The sequence below is a fragment of the Cheilinus undulatus genome, linkage group 22, assembly GCF_018320785.1.
Source record: "Cheilinus undulatus linkage group 22, ASM1832078v1, whole genome shotgun sequence".
Taxonomy (NCBI): Eukaryota; Metazoa; Chordata; class Actinopteri; order Labriformes; family Labridae; genus Cheilinus; species Cheilinus undulatus.
The window spans coordinates 35399112-35420510 of NC_054886.1; the positions used below are offsets into that span (position 1 = coordinate 35399112).

At 38.1% G+C, this 21399-nt stretch overlaps 2 protein-coding genes across 3 annotated transcripts in view; one reads left to right on the plus strand and one right to left on the minus strand.

Moving 5' to 3' along the window:
- LOC121504403 (alpha-tectorin-like) overlaps positions 1-6075 on the plus strand; it is a 34544-nt gene extending 28469 nt beyond the window's left edge. Inside the window, exon 10 of the mRNA XM_041779126.1 lies at positions 5983-6075. Within this exon, the coding sequence (XP_041635060.1) occupies positions 5983-6075 (93 nt within the window). The remainder of the gene's footprint in view (positions 1-5982) is intronic.
- LOC121504395 (platelet glycoprotein Ib alpha chain-like) lies at positions 1575-19976 on the minus strand. 2 transcript variants are annotated; one of them, XM_041779112.1, is made up of 7 exons: positions 19718-19976; positions 13749-13844; positions 13468-13659; positions 11446-11541; positions 11157-11336; positions 10270-11068; positions 1575-1597 (listed from the first exon to the last, which is right to left on the minus strand). In XM_041779112.1, exons 1-7 carry the CDS (start codon positions 19877-19879, stop codon positions 1590-1592), a joined length of 1533 nt encoding a protein of 510 aa, XP_041635046.1. In that variant the 5' UTR covers positions 19880-19976; the 3' UTR covers positions 1575-1589. The 2 variants fall into 2 exon arrangements, with proteins under 2 accessions (XP_041635046.1, XP_041635045.1); XM_041779111.1 differs by lacking the exon at positions 1575-1597 and having other exon boundaries at positions 6538-11068.
- Positions 19977-21399: the final 1423 nt, after the last annotated feature.

The following is a 21399-nucleotide window of genomic DNA, read 5'->3' on the forward strand; positions in this document are numbered from 1 at the left end:
TATGACTCAAAGATTCTCATTTAAGAGACATAACGTTGTGTGAAGGGAAACTAACATCTTTAAAAATTATGTAGTGTAACCAATGCATGATCTAACAAGCTCACCTTTTGACGCCATGGCCATTTTGAATCACCATAGTTGTAATCAAGTTCCATTCCTACTTCTATGTTCCTCACAGCAAACAGACACAAATGTGGCCTGTTGTTTACTATAACTTTTTTCATGATGCAGTTCGGATATTTGTGGTTGTCATTCACTAATCTTCCAAGGGAGCCGTCTTCCTTGGATGCATCAATACTAAAGATAAACAAAAACAATACATCAAATAAATATAAACTTTATAAAATATATCTTCACAGTTTTATTAGAAGAGCCACTTGAGGTTTAAAGTACATTAAGTCTAATATTTTACTCATTCATTTATCAAATATTTAAACACGTTCCAGGTCTAAACAAGAACACCCTTATTGCTACTAAAAATACATCTCATACACCACTGGCTTTTCTTCCAATCAAACTCATACAGAAATGCACTCTGTGTCTCTGAGTAGTTCCTTGACTGGCATTCTTCTGCTGATATGAATTCACCTCTGTACTCCAACACAAAAGAACCTTGCTGTTGGTAGCAAACACTCCTCTTCCTATAATAACACAGAATTAAATAAACTTAAGTAAAAGTCACACCAAGTTGCTTTAACCTTTCTCATACAGCATGAAAAAAGTCTGTACACTGTAGCTCCCATGAACTGACCCCAGATTAATATGCCACCCCCCTCCTTTGGGAAGACCTGTGAGCTGGATTTAATTTCCTAAATGCTCTGGGGACATACTATCTCAAACAAAGAGATGACTTTATCTAGTTATTGGCCAGATTGAATTCATGATTGTCACAGGTCTAATGATGTACTTTTGTTCTGTGAGCATCTTCTCTGAATAGTTTTCTTTCTAAAAATGTTTAGAATGTGACATGACTTTTTAAATACGAGGGTTTTCTGTTTAACAGGGACCATCATGTGATGACCACATGACCTACAAGCCTGTATTCTGGTTCTCCGTTTGTATAACTACTTCTATGCATTAACTTAAAATGTCACTTCTGAATATGCCAAACAGTTGCACAGTGTTCAGACCTTTCACATTTTCATTACAGTCTTCTATTGGTCCAGCACTTACCTTAATGGTACTTGAATGTGCTGGACACTATACACAGCAAAATAAAATGAATAACTTTACATTTCTATATTTGATTTTACCAATGTGTACCTGAAACTTCTCTGATGGAAATCAGGCTCATTTATACATGCCTATACCTAAACGCATTGGATTTTAACAAGACAGCAGATTAAAGCCAGTAATTTCTATAAGATATCTTCTGAAAAGTAGCCTGAATCCTTCTTCATTCCAAATGAAGAGTGTTAATGAATGGTATTTAAAAATCTGTTGCTGTCATTTGCAGCTACCAAAAGGACTTCAGATCATACCTTTGATATTATTGATAAATCTCTCTGCAAACCATGGCTTGTCTCTCGCTGACAGAATGTATGAGATTGCATCTTCAACAGGCTTTATCCTGGCCTTCCTTTTGGACATCATGGCTCTGTGAAAATATTTTAATATCATTAAACAGCTGTGCAGCATGAGAAAACACATTGCTCATTAACTAATTTTGTAATTACAAGAACACATTTATGTCCCAAGGTTTATGATATTCGTGGAACTGTAGCTTTGCACGTCATTATTTATTTTCTCAATTATGAGAACATAGCATGTGGTGCGAATATCGCTATCTTGGATTCATGCTTCAATTTTTGTGACTCACACAGATCGTTAACCCTGAATAATGACATCGGTTGACTATTACTCAACGCTTGTTACACTTTAGGGGGTGGCCCGGACCCCAGAAAGCTTACCTGAGCTAACCGAGCCTACCGCAACACTTTCCCTGACCAAGCCCAAGCCTCAGACCACAGTTAGCTTACCTGACCAGGCCCAGTGTTGTGCAAAGGTAGTTATCCCTGATAGAAAGTGTTCCCCTGTCTGCGGGAGCGCGCACGTCTTCACAGAGAGGAAGTAGAGTGCTACAAGGCTGGGATTTCACACTACTGAATGGAAAAATACTATCATGAAGATTGTTGTATGTCTCTTTTAAGTGTTGTCGTTTTGTCAGTGATGTTTTGTTAAAGAGCACAAAACATATCTATCAAAATAAATGACTTTCTTCTTTGAAATTCTTAAGGTTGCCAAACTGTCGTACATTATTACACTGTGAAGCACCATTAAAAACGGATCTTAGAACGTAGTAGTGTTCATGTAATGCTTTATGTCTCTTCGTGCCATGGTCATACACTGAGTTTTGACTGCTCTTGGTGATACTTTTTCATCGACTACTGTAACGTACGATCTTCCAGAAGTTGTCTCCACACTTTCAAAACAATAGCACATATCCAAGAAAAATGTGAGAAATTGACCTAGACGTAAGACGGGTAAAACATCCAAACAAAAGCTTGTAAACAATTATAATTTTTAGAGACACTATTTGGAAGCTAAGTTTAAGACTCTGTCATCACCATTTGTAAGAATTTCTTAATCTGCATATTCAGAGCAAAAAAACAGAACATCACCGCTCCATCTTAGCACACTGGTCGCACCATTGAGGTTGCATTATTCACTTGAAATGGAATTCATAATAACCTGAATCCAGCATTATCAAACGTTATTTGTCAATACCAATGTTTCTTTGCATAATAAGACCTGGCTAAACCAACCCTTGGATATTGATTGTGTATTTTTATTACCCTTGTAATAAAAACAATTACCTTGATGCAATTTATAATGCAATGAGGGATACACTTTAGAGCAGGCTCAAAAATGAGGTCTGAAATAATTTGTATGCCCCTGTAACTCAGGATAGAAGTGAGCTAACCTGTTCAAACCAATATTATCAGGCTTGGTCAGAAATGAGCACAAAATAAATCTTATGAATGTTGTTCATGATTTGAGCATTCTGGAGGGGGGAAACACTTTATAGCAAGCTCAAAAATGAGGTCTGAAATAATTTGTATGCTCTGAATATGCAGATTAAAAAATTCTTACCAACGATAATGACAGAGTCTTAAACGTAGCTTCCAAATAGTGCCTCTAAAAAGTATAATTGTTTACAAGCTTTTGTTTGGATGTGTTCCCTGTCTTACGTCTAGGTCAATTTCTCACGTTTTTATTGTTTTGAAAGTGTGGAGACAACTTCCGGAAGATCGTACGTTACAGTAGTCGATGAAAAATATCCCCAAGAGCAGTCAAAACTCAGATAACTTTTGTGCTCTTTAATAAAACACCACTGACAAAACGACTACCTTACTACATTGGCACAACAGGACCACAGTTAGCTTACCTGACCAGGCCCGCGCCGGGCCCCGGGCGACAGGTAGCTCCCTGACCGGGCCCGAGCCTCTCGCCCCAGGTAGCTTCTCTGACGAGGCCCGGGCCGGGCCCCGGGCGACAGATAGCTCCCTGACCGGGCCCGTGCCTTCCGCGTCGCATATAACGTAAACCGAAGCACAGAGCTTGTTTTACAATGATTTATCTGGCTGTATGTGAAGTTTTTGACCACTAAAACATGACGCTACGTGTGATCGGATGCCCCTTTAAGCCTGCGTTGAACCCTGGACGATCGCTCTTAGCACAACAGTTTCTACCGTACATCACCTTCTATAGTAAAGTACGAGATGAGCGTTTCCGTAGAAATCGGCAACAACACGTTTATCAAATACCTTATCAGACATCTGTTCACGTAAGACGGCAAGTTGAAACTCCGCACTTCATGTATTGCAATCGACTCTTCCACCGTCTCCCAGCTCGGCCATCTCATGAATATTCACCGGGTTAATTAGCCATGTGCTCAGCCGGATATGCGTCATCAGCCGGATGACGCATATCCGCCGAGCACATACGCTACCGTCTCCAAAGCTAATGGTTAGCAGCTAACTAGCTTAAGATAACAGAAACGGTCTTTCATATTGGTATCCTGGGAACAATGCTTTCTATATGCAGATATTCATCTGTTTAATGTAATAAATTAAAAACGTTATTTAAGTTAATTTAGAAATAAAATAAAAACTAGCAACCTATTGCTAATTCTAGCGCTAACATAAGCGTCTATATCAAATGGCACAGTTTGTAGTAATAGTAATGTTGTAATAGTTTGTTTCTTGTAGTCCCACAAAACTCTATATAGTCAAAAACATGTAAATTAAAAATAGTATAAAACTGGAAACAAACTTACCTACTTAATTTGAGAAATTCTTCAGTTGGTACAGCATCGCTCTGTGATGTGATAACAGCATTTCAGCTCTCAAACAAATCCTGTAAAATCCCGCGAGACTATGACACTTAATGTTCAAGGCGTCTCATTGGCTAATATCACGCACACTTCAGGAAGTGTGTGTGTGGCTGCAGTGGCATCAAAAAACCTCTAGGGGGCCAGAGAGCAAACACACTTCACACACACATTTCCAGTTTTTGTCACTTTGTGGGCCAAGTTAGAAAAAAGCATGAGGAGCATCAGGGAAGGCTCCAGAGCCAGTTTCAAGCAGTAAACGGTCTGGGGCCCAGCATTTTGGCCCCACAAGGATTCATGGCCCCATACCGTTGGTGGGCTACCGGTGGTATGGCCCCACCAAGTAATAAAAACGAGTGCACCCCCACACACACACACTCCCTAATGCTTGGTAGACTTCCTCTGTCTTTATCGGAGAGCCATGGAGATGTGTGGACTGGCTCGGCCAATCAGAATGGACCTTTATTAAATAACCAAACCTAAAACATGAAAGCCTGTGTAAAGCTGTCTGTTCCTCATTGGGGTTGATTAGAGCAGGACCCCCAAAATAAAGGTGCCAGAGACCGGGGACCCCCACTGCACCTGAAGGTGGCTGAACAGCCAGGAACATTCTAGAATAGTCATGTGGAGACAAGGACGCCTATCAACAGGGATAAAGAGGAAGGTTTCTGGGACCCAGCCAGACTGGGGGACCATGGAGGTCAGCAAAACCATGGTCCATTGTGAGGTTATGGTAATATTTTATATTTAACCTGGCTGATACCCACTCTTATCAAAGAAACAAATATCCTTATTTATTCATTTAGCCCTCTTCAGATGAAAACACTGTTGTTAAAAACATCATTTAAATGGGTTAAAAATGGCTAAAATTGGTTAGTATGGCAAAAAATGTTGAAAAGGTGGTGAAACTGGATTTTTAAAGAACATAAATGGGTTGAAAGTGGCAAAAATTAGATGAAAGTGGCAAAAAATAATCAAAAATGGGTTAAAGTTGCAAAAATTGGCACAAAAAGTGGTAAAAATGGGAATAAAAAGTGGCTGAAATGGCTTTAAAGTGCAAAAGAATTGGTGGAAATTAGGTGGAATGGGATGAAAAAAATGATATAAACTGGCAAAAATGGATTAACTGTGGTTAAAATGGACAAAAAGGGGTTAATAGATGCAATAATGGACATAACTCAACGTTATGTACAGGAGACTTTAATGCTCTGCATTTTCTCCAAGTAATCTCAACGTTAGATTTACAACAGGTGAAAAGATATCATAACTGTTTACTAAAGGTGTTTGATGCTTGTATGACATCTAGCCAATCAGATGTTGTTTTGTTGGACTTTAGGGAGACTACAGAGAACAAAATCAGTTAATTTAATCATTGATCAAGGAAATTAAAGGCTGACACAGATATCTTAATGCTGAATTTTGATCCTAAAACAGGCCAGGCTGATAATCAGCTGAGCCCTGATTATGAAGTGCAATGACAGGGTTTTTCTTGGTGAAGTGGTCTTGTAAAGGTTAGGTAGAGGAGCACGGTCTGCTCACTTTTACAATGTCGACCAAATGAGGGATTAAAAAGAACAAATTTAAGAATCCCTGAATCTGTTTTGGTCTCCTAATCTCTGACGTGATCTTTCTTTGTCTCCAACTTTCAGAACTGTACGAAGAAAGGTGGCCGCAGACGCAGATCCTCCAGTTCTAAGGATGATGGAGCCACGGCGTATATCTCCATGTCCTGGACTAGTTAGGTGAGACATCACATGGAATACAGTCAGATCGCTCTGAGTGGACTCTAACCTCTGACTGATGTTTCTTTAGACCTCTGAAACAGGCAGCCGCCATCATCATCAACCATCTCTATCATGAGGTTTTACCACTGTGAAGAGTAGGGAACAAAAGAAGAAGAAGCTCAGTGTGCATATGTGGAGTGGACAAAAATGATGCTACTAATATTTTATCTACCTGTAAAACAAAGCTCCATAAGGCGAGCTAACATGTCAATCCAGGATTCTTCAGCTCTCTCTACTTCTCAGCATTGATAGATGTTAGAGTTGCCCACGCCATCGGCACTGATGCAACCCCATACCATCAGAGATGCAGGCTTTAGACCTGAGCCAGGAGAACAAGCTGGATGCTCCCTCTGCTCTTTAGTCCACAGGACACGGCGTCTGTGGTTTCCCCTGACCACAGAACAGTTTTCCATGTTTCCTCTGACCACAGAACAGTTTTCCATGTTTCCTCTGACCACAGAACAGTTTTCCATGTTTCCTCAGTCCATGTTAAATGAGCTTTGGTCCAGAGAAGACGGTGGTGTTTCTGGATCCTGTTCACATATGCCGTCTTCTCTCCATCATCCAGCTGTAACTGTCATTTTGTGGATGGCACGGCCAACTGTTTTGACAGATGATTTCTACAATGTTCCTAAGCCCATGCAGTGATTTCAGTACAGAATCATGACTGTTTTAAGGGCCACTCCATTAAACATCATTTTGTTGCCCCGTCCCTGTCATACTTATTCCTAATCCTTTCTGGCTTTGTAATCTAATGTATTAAGTTTTCTTTTACATCACTTTTATTTTGAAAATCCCTCTCAGAAGTGAGGATTATTTTTCTTTTCCTTTAATTTTTTTTTAATAACCAGTTTAAAAAGAGTTTTTTTGCCGTTCCAGATGCTGGTTTGAAGTCAAACCTAATCACTCTCATTGTCTTTCAGGTTCTTAACACGGACACTCCGTCTGACCTACAGGCTCCTGACTGACCATATGAATCCTAACTTTGGCTTGGTCCTGATCCAGAAAGTGGGATGAAATCCTCTGCTTTGTTTGGATCCCTTTGGTTCTCACTGGAACCATAAAACCTCTGACTTTTTTCCGTAGAAAAGGAACTTAAGTCAGGAAACTTCTCCATAGTTGATTTCCTCTCTTTATATCAGTAATCAGGTTTGGTGGTGGGTTATTAATGATCAGCAATGATTGGAGCAGTAGCAAAAGAAAAGAGACAATTCAGAGATCTGAACCTGTTTTTAAAAAGCCATAAGGACAGTCTTCACTGGTTTTTAATGTTAGAACCGTTAGACCACTGTGAGACCACACAGCTGCTGTTAGCAGTAATGAGGACCACAGTGGAGACTCCACAGAGCTACAGACAGGGCTACAGGGATCTATAATGTAAACTAAAGCAGTCCTGAATCTAGCAGCTGAGGCTGCCTGGTCTGTAGGTATCAGTTTCTGTAACAGGGTGTTCAATCTGAGGAAAATGGAGTATAGAAAATTAATCTAAAATCTGATATTATGACCAAATCTGTGAATCAGAGATTTAATGACCCCTTGAACGAGAGCCACACTTTGTCAGAAATCTGCTGAAATTGTTCTCAGTAATCATCGATGATTTTCTCTGACTTTATTTTTTCTCTGTTGGAAGAATTCAAAAGACAATAAAAAAAAAATGGCATTTGGGGATTTATGAGTTTGGTGCATTTTTATTTGAGGACTTTCCTCAGCATCACCACCTCTTTGTAACGTAATCATTGGTTTAAACATAATGTCAGCACCAAAAAAAGCTCTGAAGCCTTAAGCTGGAGATGTATAAGAGAGCATCCGTCTGGTTTCACATGGACTAAAGGGTAGAACTACGACTTTAAAAAGACTAATCTGGTCTTTAAAGAGATAGTCAGATGAAGCAAAGACATTCTCAAGAGTATATATCTTTCAAGTACTATCATCCATATAGATTAAATCATGACCAGGATCCTGAACTCTTCTAAACAATGTTTCCCATAGATCAGGATATATCAGACAGTACAAAATGAAATGAATTTATAACTATGACTTTAATGTGTGAGTAAATAAAGCATTGAAGGCTAAAGTTTCAGATGTATAAGAAAGCATCCGTGTGGTTTCTCTTGGACTGAAGGGTATAACTAGGACTTTAAGGTACGGGTAAATAAAGCATTGAACGCTACAGTTTGAGATGTATAAGAAAGCATCCGTTTGGTTTCTCGTGGACTGAAGGGTATAACTCCGACTTTAAGGTGTGGGTAAATAAAGCATAGAAGGCTACAGTTTCAGATGTATAGGAGAGCATCCGTGTGGTTTCTCATAGACTGAAGGGTATAACTAGGACTTTAAGGTATGGGTAAATAAAGCATTGAAGGCTACAGTTTGAGATGTATAAGAGAGCATCCGTGTGGTTTCACATGACTCCTGCAGTGTTTATATTAAGGAGAGATTTAACAGTCTGATCCAGACTTTGTGGCCTTTTAGACATTAAATAAGCTCAACAGAGAAATGTTTGGAGGATGATAAACTGACCATGGAGAGTTTGACACCACAGACAAATAAAGAAATACAGATGTTAATTCATCAAGCTTCTTTATTTGGTGATTTTAGTTGAAAGTATTTGTGTGTAACATGTGAAGTGTTCCATTTTTAAGCATTTAAGTGGATCAGTTTCACTAACTTTACTGTCAATTGTGTCTGTTATCTTTAAAAATATAGAAGAATAAACAGGACTATCAGAAGATGATCCATACTCAATAGTCAGGCCTCTGTTCACATGTGTCATAAAATGTTAACTTTTTAATTTGAAAAAAGAAAATTCACATTTCTGCCCTCTAGGGAGCCAAAAATGTGAGCAATACGTGGCCCTACACATAAAACAATAATAAAAAAAAAAACACTGCATAAGAGGTTGTTGGGGATTTTTTGCCCTCCACGCTGGAGGACACTTCATAAAGTAGTGCCATCTGGTGGACAAATATAAAAAATAATAAAAACTGAAAGCTAGTAGTCCAAAATGAAACCTTAATATAAAGGAATGCATTAGTTTATGCTATGATAAATGTAGGATCAAAAATGTCATTTTCAGTGGTTTTCAACGGGACATTTTTGGTCCTTAAGAACAAATGTGTCGGGGTTTTTTTGTAGCTTAGCCATTTTAGACTAATTTATTGAACTGAGATGACAATTCTAAAAATATTTAAAAAAATGAATATCCTCTGGCAAAATTGAGCTATATTCATTCAACACAGCCAAAATGGCTTAACAAAACTGAATGGCACAAAAGTCCCTGGGATCTCTGAAGGGTTAACTGAAGTACCAGCATGTATAATTCTGCACTCAAATCACTGCCTTCATATCAAACGTGACGCCATATTTAGTAAGTGCAGTGTGAAAGGCCATGACCTCACTGAGCGACCTCACCATCAGGAGGCATGGTCACTCCCCAAGGCATTGTGGGTAGATAATGTGCCAGCCACTCGCCCCAGCTGCTCCTCGGCTCCTCCCTTTCCTCCCCTCCTTGTTTCACCTCCCATCCTCCCACCACCCAGTCCAGCTCCTCCCTCCCTGCCCCCGCCTCCTCCCGCTCCTCCCTTAGAATCACACTGAAGCGCTTTCTGGAAACTCCTCCGCTCCTCTCTCTGCTCGTATCGCCATCTTTCCCTCCCTTTCTACTCCTTCCATCTTCTGCAGAGACCCGGCACTCCTCCGCTACATCCCTCCACCCGTCTATCTCCTCCTCTTTCCTTATCAGACGGTACAGGGTCTTCCTGTACACTCCTCTGTCCCCCATCCCTCCTCTGTCCTCCATCCTTCCTCTGTCCCCTTCTGCTCCTGTTGGCTCTAGTGTGACCAGGACTGGTTCAGTCCCTTGCTCTCCTTCCTTTGCTCCCTCCCTTTCTGAAGCGTCTCCTCCGTCTCTGTCGACATACAGAACAGAGCGGTGCAACGCCATCACTCCTCCTTCTCCTGTGACTTCCTTTTCCTCCTTCCTGCTGTGCACTAACAACCGGATTCCCTCACTACCACCTCTCCTCGCCTGCATCACACCGATCCTCTGGTACAAGGTAATCAGCCTCCAGGCTGTCATTAATATGCAGCAAGCCAATGCAATGCACAGCAGTAGGCAACCTGCAAAAAGCCAAAAACAGAACACCTGTTCACCTGTCATGGTGCTGACTTTACGCCGAGATGGGGTTGAATTGGTGGAAGATGGCGCAGCAGTGGCTGTCGTGACCGCCCAGGTCGTATCCTGTGGTGTCGGTGATGTCAGGATGGAAGGGAAACCTATGGTTGTTCTAGCAGGTGTTGGCTGCTCTGTGGATTTTACATCAGGGGATTCAGTAGTGGGTCTAACTGTGGAAAGAGTGGGATCAGTCAGAAACACTGACTCAGAATTATCCACCCACTCAACGAGACCGGTGTAGGTTTCATACAATAACTCTGTGAAAACTCTTGTGTGGACAGTATAGAGTCCTTCTGTCGGCACAAGTACAGCAGGCAAAGTCTCAGCAGGAGTAGGAGGAGGAGGAGTAGGAGGAAGAGTAGCAGCAGGAGTAGTAGGAGGAGGAGTAGGAGGAGGAAGAGTAGCAGCAGGAGTAGTAGGAGGAAGAGTAGGAGGAGGAAGAGTAGCAGCAGAAGTAGTAGGAGGAGGAGTAGGAGGAGGAGTAGGAGGAGGAAGAGTAGCAGCAGGAGTAGTAGGAGGAGGAGTAGGAGGAAGAGTAGCAGCAGGAGTAGGAGGAGGAGGAGTAGGAGGAAGAGTAGCAGCAGGAGTAGTAGGAGGAGTAGTAGCAGGAGGAAGAGTGGTCGGAGGAGGAGGAAGAGTAACAGCAGTGGTGGGAGCAGCAGTAGGTATGGTTGTCTGTAAGAAGTCTCCCCTTCCGTCCCACTCTGGTGGACACAGATCTGACTCCTCCAGGTTCATCACAGGTTTACCCACGTGCCATGGTGGAGAGCTACACACCTTAGGACAAAAACCATCAGAGTTAGCCAAGAACTTCTGAGTCTTTACTGAGTCTACACACTGATGTTTTCCTGCTCATTCCACTCACCACCTCTAATGCACCAGACATGATCGTTTCGCCATCCCGAATGTAGACATTTAAGTCAAAATCAACCATATATGTTTGTAGGTAAAGATTGGAACAGGTGCAGTCCCAGGGATTGGCTGAGAGGAACAGATAGGGCACCTCCTCCTTCTTGTTGAACCAACCATCTGGCATCAGCTTGATCTGAAATTTAAAGGAACAGTCCAGTGGATTAAGAAACATCTCTGTTAGCACCAAAGGTCATTTATTTCTGATCAAATACTTCTACAGTTCTGTGTCCTTGTTCTCCAACCTTGTTGTTCTCCATGTACAGAGTCTCTATGGATGTTAGGGGGTGGAGCATGAGCTGGGGAAGAACCTTGATCTGGTTTGATGACAAGTCCAGGATCTAGACAAGACATCATGATCTTAAAACCCAATTTCTGCCTCATGATCCTTATCCTAACATTCCCCTACATGATCTTCATCTTAACATTCTTCTACATAATTTTCATTCTAACATTCCACTACATGATCTACATTCTAACATTCCACTACATGCTCTACATATTAAGTTTTTCCTAATTGATCTTCAACCTAACATTCCCTTACATGATCTACATCCTAACATTCTGTTACATGATCTACATATTAAGTTTTTCCTAAATGATCTTCAACCTAACATTCCCTTACATGATCTACATTCTAACATTCCACTACATGATCTACATATTAAGTTTTTCCTAAATGATCTTCAACCTAACATTCCCTTACATGATCTACATTCTAACATTCCACTACATGCTCTACATATTAAGTTTTTCCTAATTGATCTTCAACCTAACATTCCCTTACATGATCTACATCCTAACATTCTGTTACATGATCTACATATTAAGTTTTTCCTAAATGATCTTCAACCTAACATTCCCTTACATGATCTACATCCTAACATTCTGTTACATGATCTACATATTAAGTTTTTCCTAATTGATCTTCAACCTAACATTCCACTACATGATCTACATCCCAGAATTTCTTCAACATGATCTTCATCCTAAAATTCTGCTACATGAACTTCATGTTCACTGTCTGGTTTAAATCCTAATGTATGGCCTCATCATCCTCATCCTAACATTCTGTGACACTATCTACATCCTGACATTCTGCTGCACGATATTCATTCTAACATTCCGCTACATGATCCTCTTCCTAATATTCCCTGACATTTCCTTCTTGATCTTCAACCTAACATTCCACTACATGAGTTACATCCTAACATTCTGCTAAATCCTGTACATCCTGAAATTACCTCTGCATAATCTTGGTCCTAATTTTCTGCTTTATGATGTATATGCTAACTTTCTGCTACATGATCATCTTCCTAACATTCTGCTATAGGATCTACATCCAGAAATTTCTCCTACAAGATCTTCATCCCAATGATCTGCCATGTTATGTACATAGGTACATTGCGCTATATAATCAACATCCCTTAAACTTCTGCTACACGATCTTCATCCTAACATTATTCTATGCCTTCTTCACCTCACTTTCTGGTATGTGATGGACATTCAAACATGCTGCTACATGATCTACATCCTAACATTGTGCTAAAAGATCTACATCCTAACATTCTGCTACATGATCTACATCCTAACATGCTGCTACATAATCTACATCCTTATTTTTTCTCTACATGATCTACATCCTAACATTCTGCTACATGATCTACATACCAATTTTTCCTCTACATGCTCTACATCCTTACTCCCTGCTTCAAGATGGACATCTTAGCATTTTTCAAAATGATCTTCACCTTAACATTCCCCTACGTGACACACATCCTAACATTCTACCACATGATCTTCATCTGGGCTTTCTTCAACATCATCTTTATTCTGACATTTCCCTTCATGATCCTTATACTGACATTCAACAACATTGTCTTCCTCCTAACATTCTGCTTCATGATTTTTATCCCAACTTTCCTCTACACATGATTTATTCTAACATTCTGCATGATCTGCAACCTAAAAAATGTGTCCACATGATCAACATGCAAACTTTCTCCTTGATGATCCTCATCCTAACATTCTTCTTTATGACCTCTATCCTAACATTCCACTTCATGATCTCCATCCTAACATTCCACTTCATGATCTCCATCCTAACATTCCACTTCATGATCTCCATCCTAACATTCTGCTTCATGATCCTCATCCTAACATTCTTCTTCATGACCTCTATCCTAACATTCTGCTACATGCCTTTACCCCCAGTAAGCTAGTCCACAGTATCCTCCCACCCTCAGAGCTCATGCTAGCTCCCTGACCTGAAGTCTGTCCAGTCCAGAGAAGGTCTGGTCAGTCAGAGAGACGATGGTGTTGTTGTCCAGGTAGAGCTCAGTCAGAGCGGGACAGGCGGAGAAGGCGTGGTCAGAGAGGGACGTCAGACGGTTTGATCCCAGGCGGAGAACACTGAGAGTGGGCAGGAGTGGAGAACCACTGGGGGTCACCTCTGGAACCTGAACAAACACAGAGTCTGATACCAGCGGGATTCTCTTCATTTATTCAGTAAATATTCACAGTATGCATGTCTGGATCTTAGAGACACCTTGTTTCCTGTGAGGTCAATCTCATATAGGTCTGTGAAGACAGTGAAGGAGGACCAGGACAGACTGGAGAACAGGTTGTTGGGGAACAAAAGAACCTTAAAGAAGAGAGTAGAGGGAGAAGTGTCAGTTCTTGCCTTCACACTGACATCTTATCACTCTACACAGGAAGCAGAATTTCCTCCTATCAGACACTCATCCAGTCAGGGTGCAGCTCATCCTGTTACCAGTTTCCGTACTCCTGCCATTGTTTACTCAATACTCCAAAAAATTGTCCTGACATTATCATTTAGTCCAATGTAGGATTGTGGCATGAAATCTAAACATGCTCTTATTTGTTGCTGCCCAAAACCTCAACATTGCTACCATCTGACTTCCTCACAGAAAATGCTAGAGAACTATAGAATAAACCAGAATGGTACATCTAAATCCCCAAATACTGTAGTTAGAAGAACTTTATCAGCTCTTAGAGAAGGATGAGCACTCAGACAGCCCTAGTGATGGATAACTCACATCCTTCATCAAACCAAAACAGACAAATGATTAGTAATTTCAGCCCACTTCATCTATCTAACATTATTAGAACACATATAAACTAACAATCTCTTCCTTATGTTGACTAAACATTGTTGGCATGGAGGGGAAAAAAAACAACCAACATCCCCAGCTTCACCAACATTCATTCCTAGCTTTAAATATGATATCATTAAGGTTATAAAACATTATATTCTCTGCCTTTGAAGATGATGTCATTAAGCTTATAAAACATTCTATCCTCTGCCTTTGAAGATGATGTCATTAAGGTTATAAAACATTCTATTCTCTGCCTTTGAAGATGATGTCATTAAGCTAATAAAACATTCTGTCCTCTGCCTTTGAAGATGATGTCATTAAGCTTATAAAACATTCTATCCTCTGCCTTTGAAGATGATGTCATTAAGCTTATAAAACATTCTATCCTCTGCCTTTGAAGATGATGTCATTAAGGTTATAAAACATTCTATCCTCTGCCTTTGAAGATGATGTCATTAAGCTTATAAAACATTCTATCCTCTGCCTCTGAAGATGATGTCATTAAGCTTATAACACATTCTATTCTCTGCCTTTGAAGATGATGTCATTAAGCTTATAAAACATTCTATTGTCTGCCTTTGAAGATGATGTCATTAAAGCTAATAAAACATTCCCTCTCTGCCTTTGAACAGATGTCATTAAAGCTAATAAAACATTCCCTCTCTGCCTTTGAAGATGATGTCATTAAACTTAATAAAACATTCCCTCTCTGCCTTTGAAGTTGATGTCATTAAACTTTATAAAACATTCCCTCTCTGCCTTTGAAGATGATGTCATCAAAGCTGATAAAACATTCCCTCTCTGCCTTTGAAGATGTCATTAATGCTAATAAAAGAACATTCCCTCTCTGCCTTTGAAGATGATGTCATTAAAGCTAATAAAACATTCCCTCTCTGCCTTTGAAGATGATGTCATTAAAGCTAATAAAACATTCTATCCTCTGCCTTTGAAGATGATGTCATTAAGCTAATAAAACATTCTATTCCCTGCCTTTGAAGATGATGTCATTAAGCTTATAAAACATTCTATTCTCTGCCTTTGAAGATGATGTCATTAAGCTTATAAAACATTCTATCCTCTGCCTCTGAAGATGATGTCATTAAGCTAATAAAACATTCTATTCCCTGCCTTTGAAGATGATGTCATTAAGCTAATAAAACATTCTATCCTCTGCCTTTGAAGATGATGTCATTAAGCTTATAAAACATTCTATTGTCTGCCTTTGAAGATGATGTCATTAAGCTTATAAAACATTCTATCCTCTGCCTTTGAAGATGATGTCATTAAGCTTATAAAACATTCTATTGTCTGCCTTTGAAGATGATGTCATTAAGCTTATAAAACATTCTATCCTCTGCCTTTGAAGATGATGTCATTAAGCTTATAAAACATTCTATTCTCTGCCTTTGAAGATGATGTCATTAAGCTTATAAGACATTCTATTCTCTGCCTTTGAACAGATGTCATTAAAGCTAATAAAACATTCCCTCTCTGCCTTTGAAGATGATGTCATTAAACTTAATAAAACATTCCCTCTCTGCCTTTGAAGATGATGTCATTCAACTTTATAAAACATTCCCTCTAGCCTTTGAAGATGATGTCATCAAAGCTGATAAATTATTCCCTCTCTGCCTTTGAAGATGTCATCAAAGCTAATAAAACATTCCCTCTCTGCCTTTGAAGATGATGTCATTAAAGCTAATAAAACATTCCCTCTCTGCCTTTGAAGATGATGTCATTAAAGCTAATAAAACATTCCCTCTCTGCCTTTGAAGATGATGTCATTAAAGCTAATAAAACATTCCCTCTCTGCCTTTGAAGATGATGTCATCAAAGCTAATAAAACATTCCCTCTCTGCCTTTGAAGATGATGTCATTAAGCTAATAAAACATTCTATTCCCTGCCTTTGAAGATGATGTCATTAAGCTAATAAAACATTCTATCCTCTGCCTTTGAAGATGATGTCATTAAGCTTATAAAACATTCTATTGTCTGCCTTTGAAGATGATGTCATTAAGCTTATAAAACATTCTATCCTCTGCCTCTGAAGATGATGTCATTAAGCTAATAAAACATTCTATCCTCTGCCTTTGAAGATGATGTCATTAAGCTAATAAAACATTCTATTCCCTGCCTTTGAAGATGATGTCATTAAGCTAATAAAACATTCTATCCTCTGCCTTTGAAGATGATGTCATTAAGCTTATAAAACATTCTATTGTCTGCCTTTGAAGATGATGTCATTAAGCTTATAAAACATTCTATCCTCTGCCTTTGAAGATGATGTCATTAAGCTAATAAAACATTCCCTCTCTGCCTTTGAAGATGATGTCATTAAGCTAATAAAACATTCTATCCTCTGCCTTTGAAGATGATGTCATTAAGCTTATAAAACATTCTATTGTCTGCCTTTGAAGATGATGTCATTAAGCTTATAAAACATTCTATCCTCTGCCTCTGAAGATGATGTCATTAAGCTAATAAAACATTCTATCCTCTGCCTTTGAAGATGATGTCATTAAGCTAATAAAACATTCTATCCTCTGCCTTTGAAGATGATGTCATTAAGCTTATAAAACATTCTATTGTCTGCCTTTGAAGATGATGTCATTAAGCTTATAAAACATTCTATTGTCTGCCTTTGAAGATGATGTCATTAAGCTTATAAAACATTCTATCCTCTGCCTTTGAAGATGATGTCATTAAGCTTATAAAACATTCTATTGTATGCCTTTGAAGATGATGTCATTAAGCTTATAAAACATTCTATCCTCTGCCTTTGAAGATGATGTCATTAAGCTTATAAAACATTCTATTGTCTGCCTTTGAAGATGATGTCATTAAGCTTATAAAACATTCTATCCTCTGCCTCTGAAGATGATGTCATTAAGCTTATAAAACATTCTATTCCCTGCCTTTGAAGATGATGTCATTAAGCTTATAAAACATTCTATCCTCTGCCTTTGAAGATGATGTCATTAAGCTTATAAAACATTCTATTGTCTGCCTTTGAAGATGATGTCATTAAGCTTATAAAACATTCTATCCTCTGCCTCTGAAGATGATGTCATTAAGCTAATAAAACATTCTATTCCCTGCCTTTGAAGATGATGTCATTAAGCTTATAAAACATTCTATCCTCTGCCTTTGAAGATGATGTCATTAAGCTTATAAAACATTCTATCCTCTGCCTCTGAAGATGATGTCATTAAGCTAATAAAACATTCTATTCCCTGCCTTTGAAGATGATGTCATTAAGCTAATAAAACATTCTATCCTCTGCCTTTGAAGATGATGTCATTAAGCTTATAAAACATTCTATTGTCTGCCTTTGAAGATGATGTCATTAAGCTTATAAAACATTCTATCCTCTGCCTTTGAAGATGATGTCATTAAGCTTATAAAACATTCTATCCTCTGCCTCTGAAGATGATGTCATTAAGCTTATAAAACATTCTATTCTCTGCCTTTGAAGATGATGTCATTAAGCTAATAAAACATATTATTCTCTGCCTCTGAAGATGATGTCATTAAGCTTATAAAACATTCTATCCTCTGCCTCTGAAGATGATGTCATTAAGCTTATAAAACATTCTATCCTCTGCCTCTGAAGATGATGTCATTAAGCTAATAAAACATTCTATTCCCTGCCTTTGAAGATGATGTCATTAAGCTTATAAAACATTCTATTCTCTGCCTTTGAAGATGATGTCATTAAGCTTATAAAACATTCTATCCTCTGCCTCTGAAGATGATGTCATTAAGCTAATAAAACATTCTATTCCCTGCCATTGAAGATGATGTCATTAAGCTTATAAAACATTCTATCCTCTGCCTTTGAAGATGATGTCATTAAGCTAATAAAACATTCTATTCTCTGCCTTTGAAGATGATGTCATTAAGTTTATAAAACATTCTATTCTCTGCCTTTGAAGATGATGTCATTAAGCTTATAAAACATTCTATTCTCTGCCTTTGAAGATGATGTCATTAAGCTTATAAGACATTCTATCCTCTGCCTCTGAAGATGATGTCATTAAGCTAATAAAACATTCTATTCCCTGCCTTTGAAGATGATGTCATTAAGCTTATAAAACATTCTATCCTCTGCCTTTGAAGATGATGTCATTAAGCTAATAAAACATTCTATTCCCTGCCTTTGAAGATGATGTCATTAAGCTTATAAAACATTCTATTGTCTGCCTTTGAAGATGATGTCATTAAGCTTATAAAACATTCTATCCTCTGCCTCTGAAGATGATGTCATTAAGCTAATAAAACATTCTATTCCCTGCCTTTGAAGATGATGTCATTAAGCTAATAAAACATTCTATCCTCTGCCTTTGAAGATGATGTCATTAAGCTTATAAAACATTCTATTGTCTGCCTTTGAAGATGATGTCATTAAGCTTATAAAACATTCTATCCTCTGCCTCTGAAGATGATGTCATTAAGCTAATAAAACATTCTATCCTCTGCCTTTGAAGATGATGTCATTAAGCTAATAAAACATTCTATTCCCTGCCTTTGAAGATGATGTCATTAAGCTAATAAAACATTCCCTCTCTGCCTTTGAAGATGATGTCATTAAGCTTATAAAACATTCTATTGTCTGCCTTTGAAGATGATGTCATTAAGCTTATAAAACATTCTATCCTCTGCCTCTGAAGATGATGTCATTAAGCTAATAAAACATTCTATCCTCTGCCTTTGAAGATGATGTCATCATAGCTAATACAACATTCTATCCCCATACGTATCGGTTTATTGATGCCAATGTACCACAGTAATCCACCAGTTCTTTGTCCCAGTCTGTCTATAGGGATATGCCGTACTTTCATTAGACTGATTTGAAGACATCTTTGGGGGGGGGGGGACTTTGCTCTCAGGGCCAGGGCTCCTCCCAGGAACTTATTAAAGTTTAAGTTAACTCATTTAAGTTAACTGAATCTATTTGATGCTTTTTGTATTCACTCTTGGTCTTACTCTCAATCATGTTATCATTGAAAAGAATGTCAGACGTGTAGCTCGTTTGATGCTCACCTATAGTGACTATATCTTGGGGCCTCTTAGAGCTGGAGGCCTCAGGTAGTTGCCTGTTCTCTCTCTGAAGGTAAAACCACCTACAGTATGCTGGTATGCTGGAGCTCTGCTCCTCAGTAATGCAGTGAAACTGCTTCATGTTCTTTTCTGCTCACTGCTCTGTTCTTCTTCACTCCAATTTCAATCAGATTTGATGCTCCAGTTTCCACAAATATGAAAAATGATTCTATGACTTTTATTTCTAATAGCACTGGATCATTAAAGTCTAACAGCTATTTTTCTCTGTTGTTTTTTCTCTTAAATATTTCAATTAACCCTTTCAGATGGAATGTCATGTTTGGCCGTCTGTGTTACCCTGATCAGGGGATCCAGTCCTGCTGGGATGTCGCTCAGTCCGGCCCCCTTGCAGTTCGTCAACACTCGGTGGTCCTTGTCTCTGCCGTCCTGGCATCCAGGTACCCCTGTAACCATGGCGACCTCATCCAGGAGGAAGAGGAGGAGGAAGAAGAGCTGCATCCTGAGGAGGACCTCACGTTTGTGTCTGTCTTTGAGGAGAAATAATGAAAATGAAGAAAGAGAAGGAGGTTTAATATCACAGAGAGTCTTTATGGACAGTTACTGAAACAGGAAGTGATAAAAACTCTTTAGTTCAGCTGGTCGTCTCCTGATATCAGACCGCAGCTCCTCATTGGCTGTCTTCATGTTTCTCCTCATGTTTATCTCTCTTAAGCAGTTTCCTGTTTCTCCTACATGTTCAATAAAAAGTTCTAAAACCCTGAACAGAAACCAGCGCTCCAGCAGATTTCACTGTTTCTGATTAGTCAGACAGATGATCCTCTGATTAACAGCTTTGACAGACAGGATCTGAGCTAGAGGACAAATATTTCCACATATGTATTTATGTACCTTTGGTCTATTTAATATGGATTTCATGTGAAGCTTATTTTTATTTTCACGTGTATATATGTAAGTTATTTTATTTTCATGTGTATTTATGAAGGTTATGTTTATTTTCATGTGTATTTATGAAGGTTATTCTTATTTTCATGTGAATTTATGAAGGTTATGTTTATTTTCATGTGAATTTATGAAGGTTATGTTTATTTTCATGTGTATTTATAAAGGTTATTCTTATTTTCATGTGAATTTATGAAGGTTATTTTTATTTTCATGTGTATTTATGAAGGTTATGTTTATTTTCATGTGAATTTATGAAGGTTATGTTTATTTTCATGTGTATTTATGAAGGTTATGTTTATTTTCATGTGAATTTATGAAGGTTATTCTTATTTTCATGTGTATTTATGAAGGTTATGTTTATTTTCATGTGTATTTATGAAGGTTATGTTTATTTTCATGTGTATTTATGAAGGTTATGTTTATTTTCATGTGTATTTATGAAGGTTATTCTTATTTTCATGTGTATTTATGAAGGTTATGTTTATTTTCATGTGTATTTATGAAGGTTATTCTTATTTTCATGTGTATTTATGAAGGTTATTCTTATTTTCATGTGTATTTATGAAGGTTATTCTTATTTTCATGTGTATTTATGAAGGTTATGTTTATTTTCATGTGTATTTATGAAGGTTATGTTTATTTTCATGTGTATTTATGAAGGTTATTTTTATTTTCATGTGAATTTATGAAGGTTATGTTTATTTTCATGTGTATTTATGAAGGTTATTCTTATTTTCATGTGTATTTATGAAGGTTATTCTTATTTTCATGTGTATTTATGAAGGTTATTCTTATTTTCATGTGTATTTATGAAGGTTATGTTTATTTTCATGTGTATTTATGAAGGTTATGTTTATTTTCATGTGTATTTATGAAGGTTATTTTTATTTTCATGTGAATTTATGTAGGTTATTCTTATTTTCATGTGTATTTATGAAGGTTATTCTTATTTTCATGTGTATTTATGAAGGTTATGTTTATTTTCATGTGTATTTATGAAGGTTATGTTTATTTTCATGTGTATTTATGAAGGTTATGTTTATTTTCATGTGTATTTATGAAGGTTATGTTTATTT

Excerpts from the sequence above, each read along its gene's own strand:
- LOC121504395 (XM_041779111.1), bottom strand. The coding sequence starts at position 19,879 with ATGCAGCTCTTCTTCCTCCTCCTCTTCCTCCTGGATGAGGTCGCCATG. Across the intron at positions 13,845-19,717 it reads GACTGGATCCCCTGATCAGG|GTTCTTTTGTTCCCCAACAA; the intron begins GTAACACAGACG and ends CTCTTCTTTAAG. Across the intron at positions 11,542-13,467 it reads CTGGACTGGACAGACTTCAG|ATCCTGGACTTGTCATCAAA; the intron begins GTCAGGGAGCTA and ends TGTCTTGTCTAG.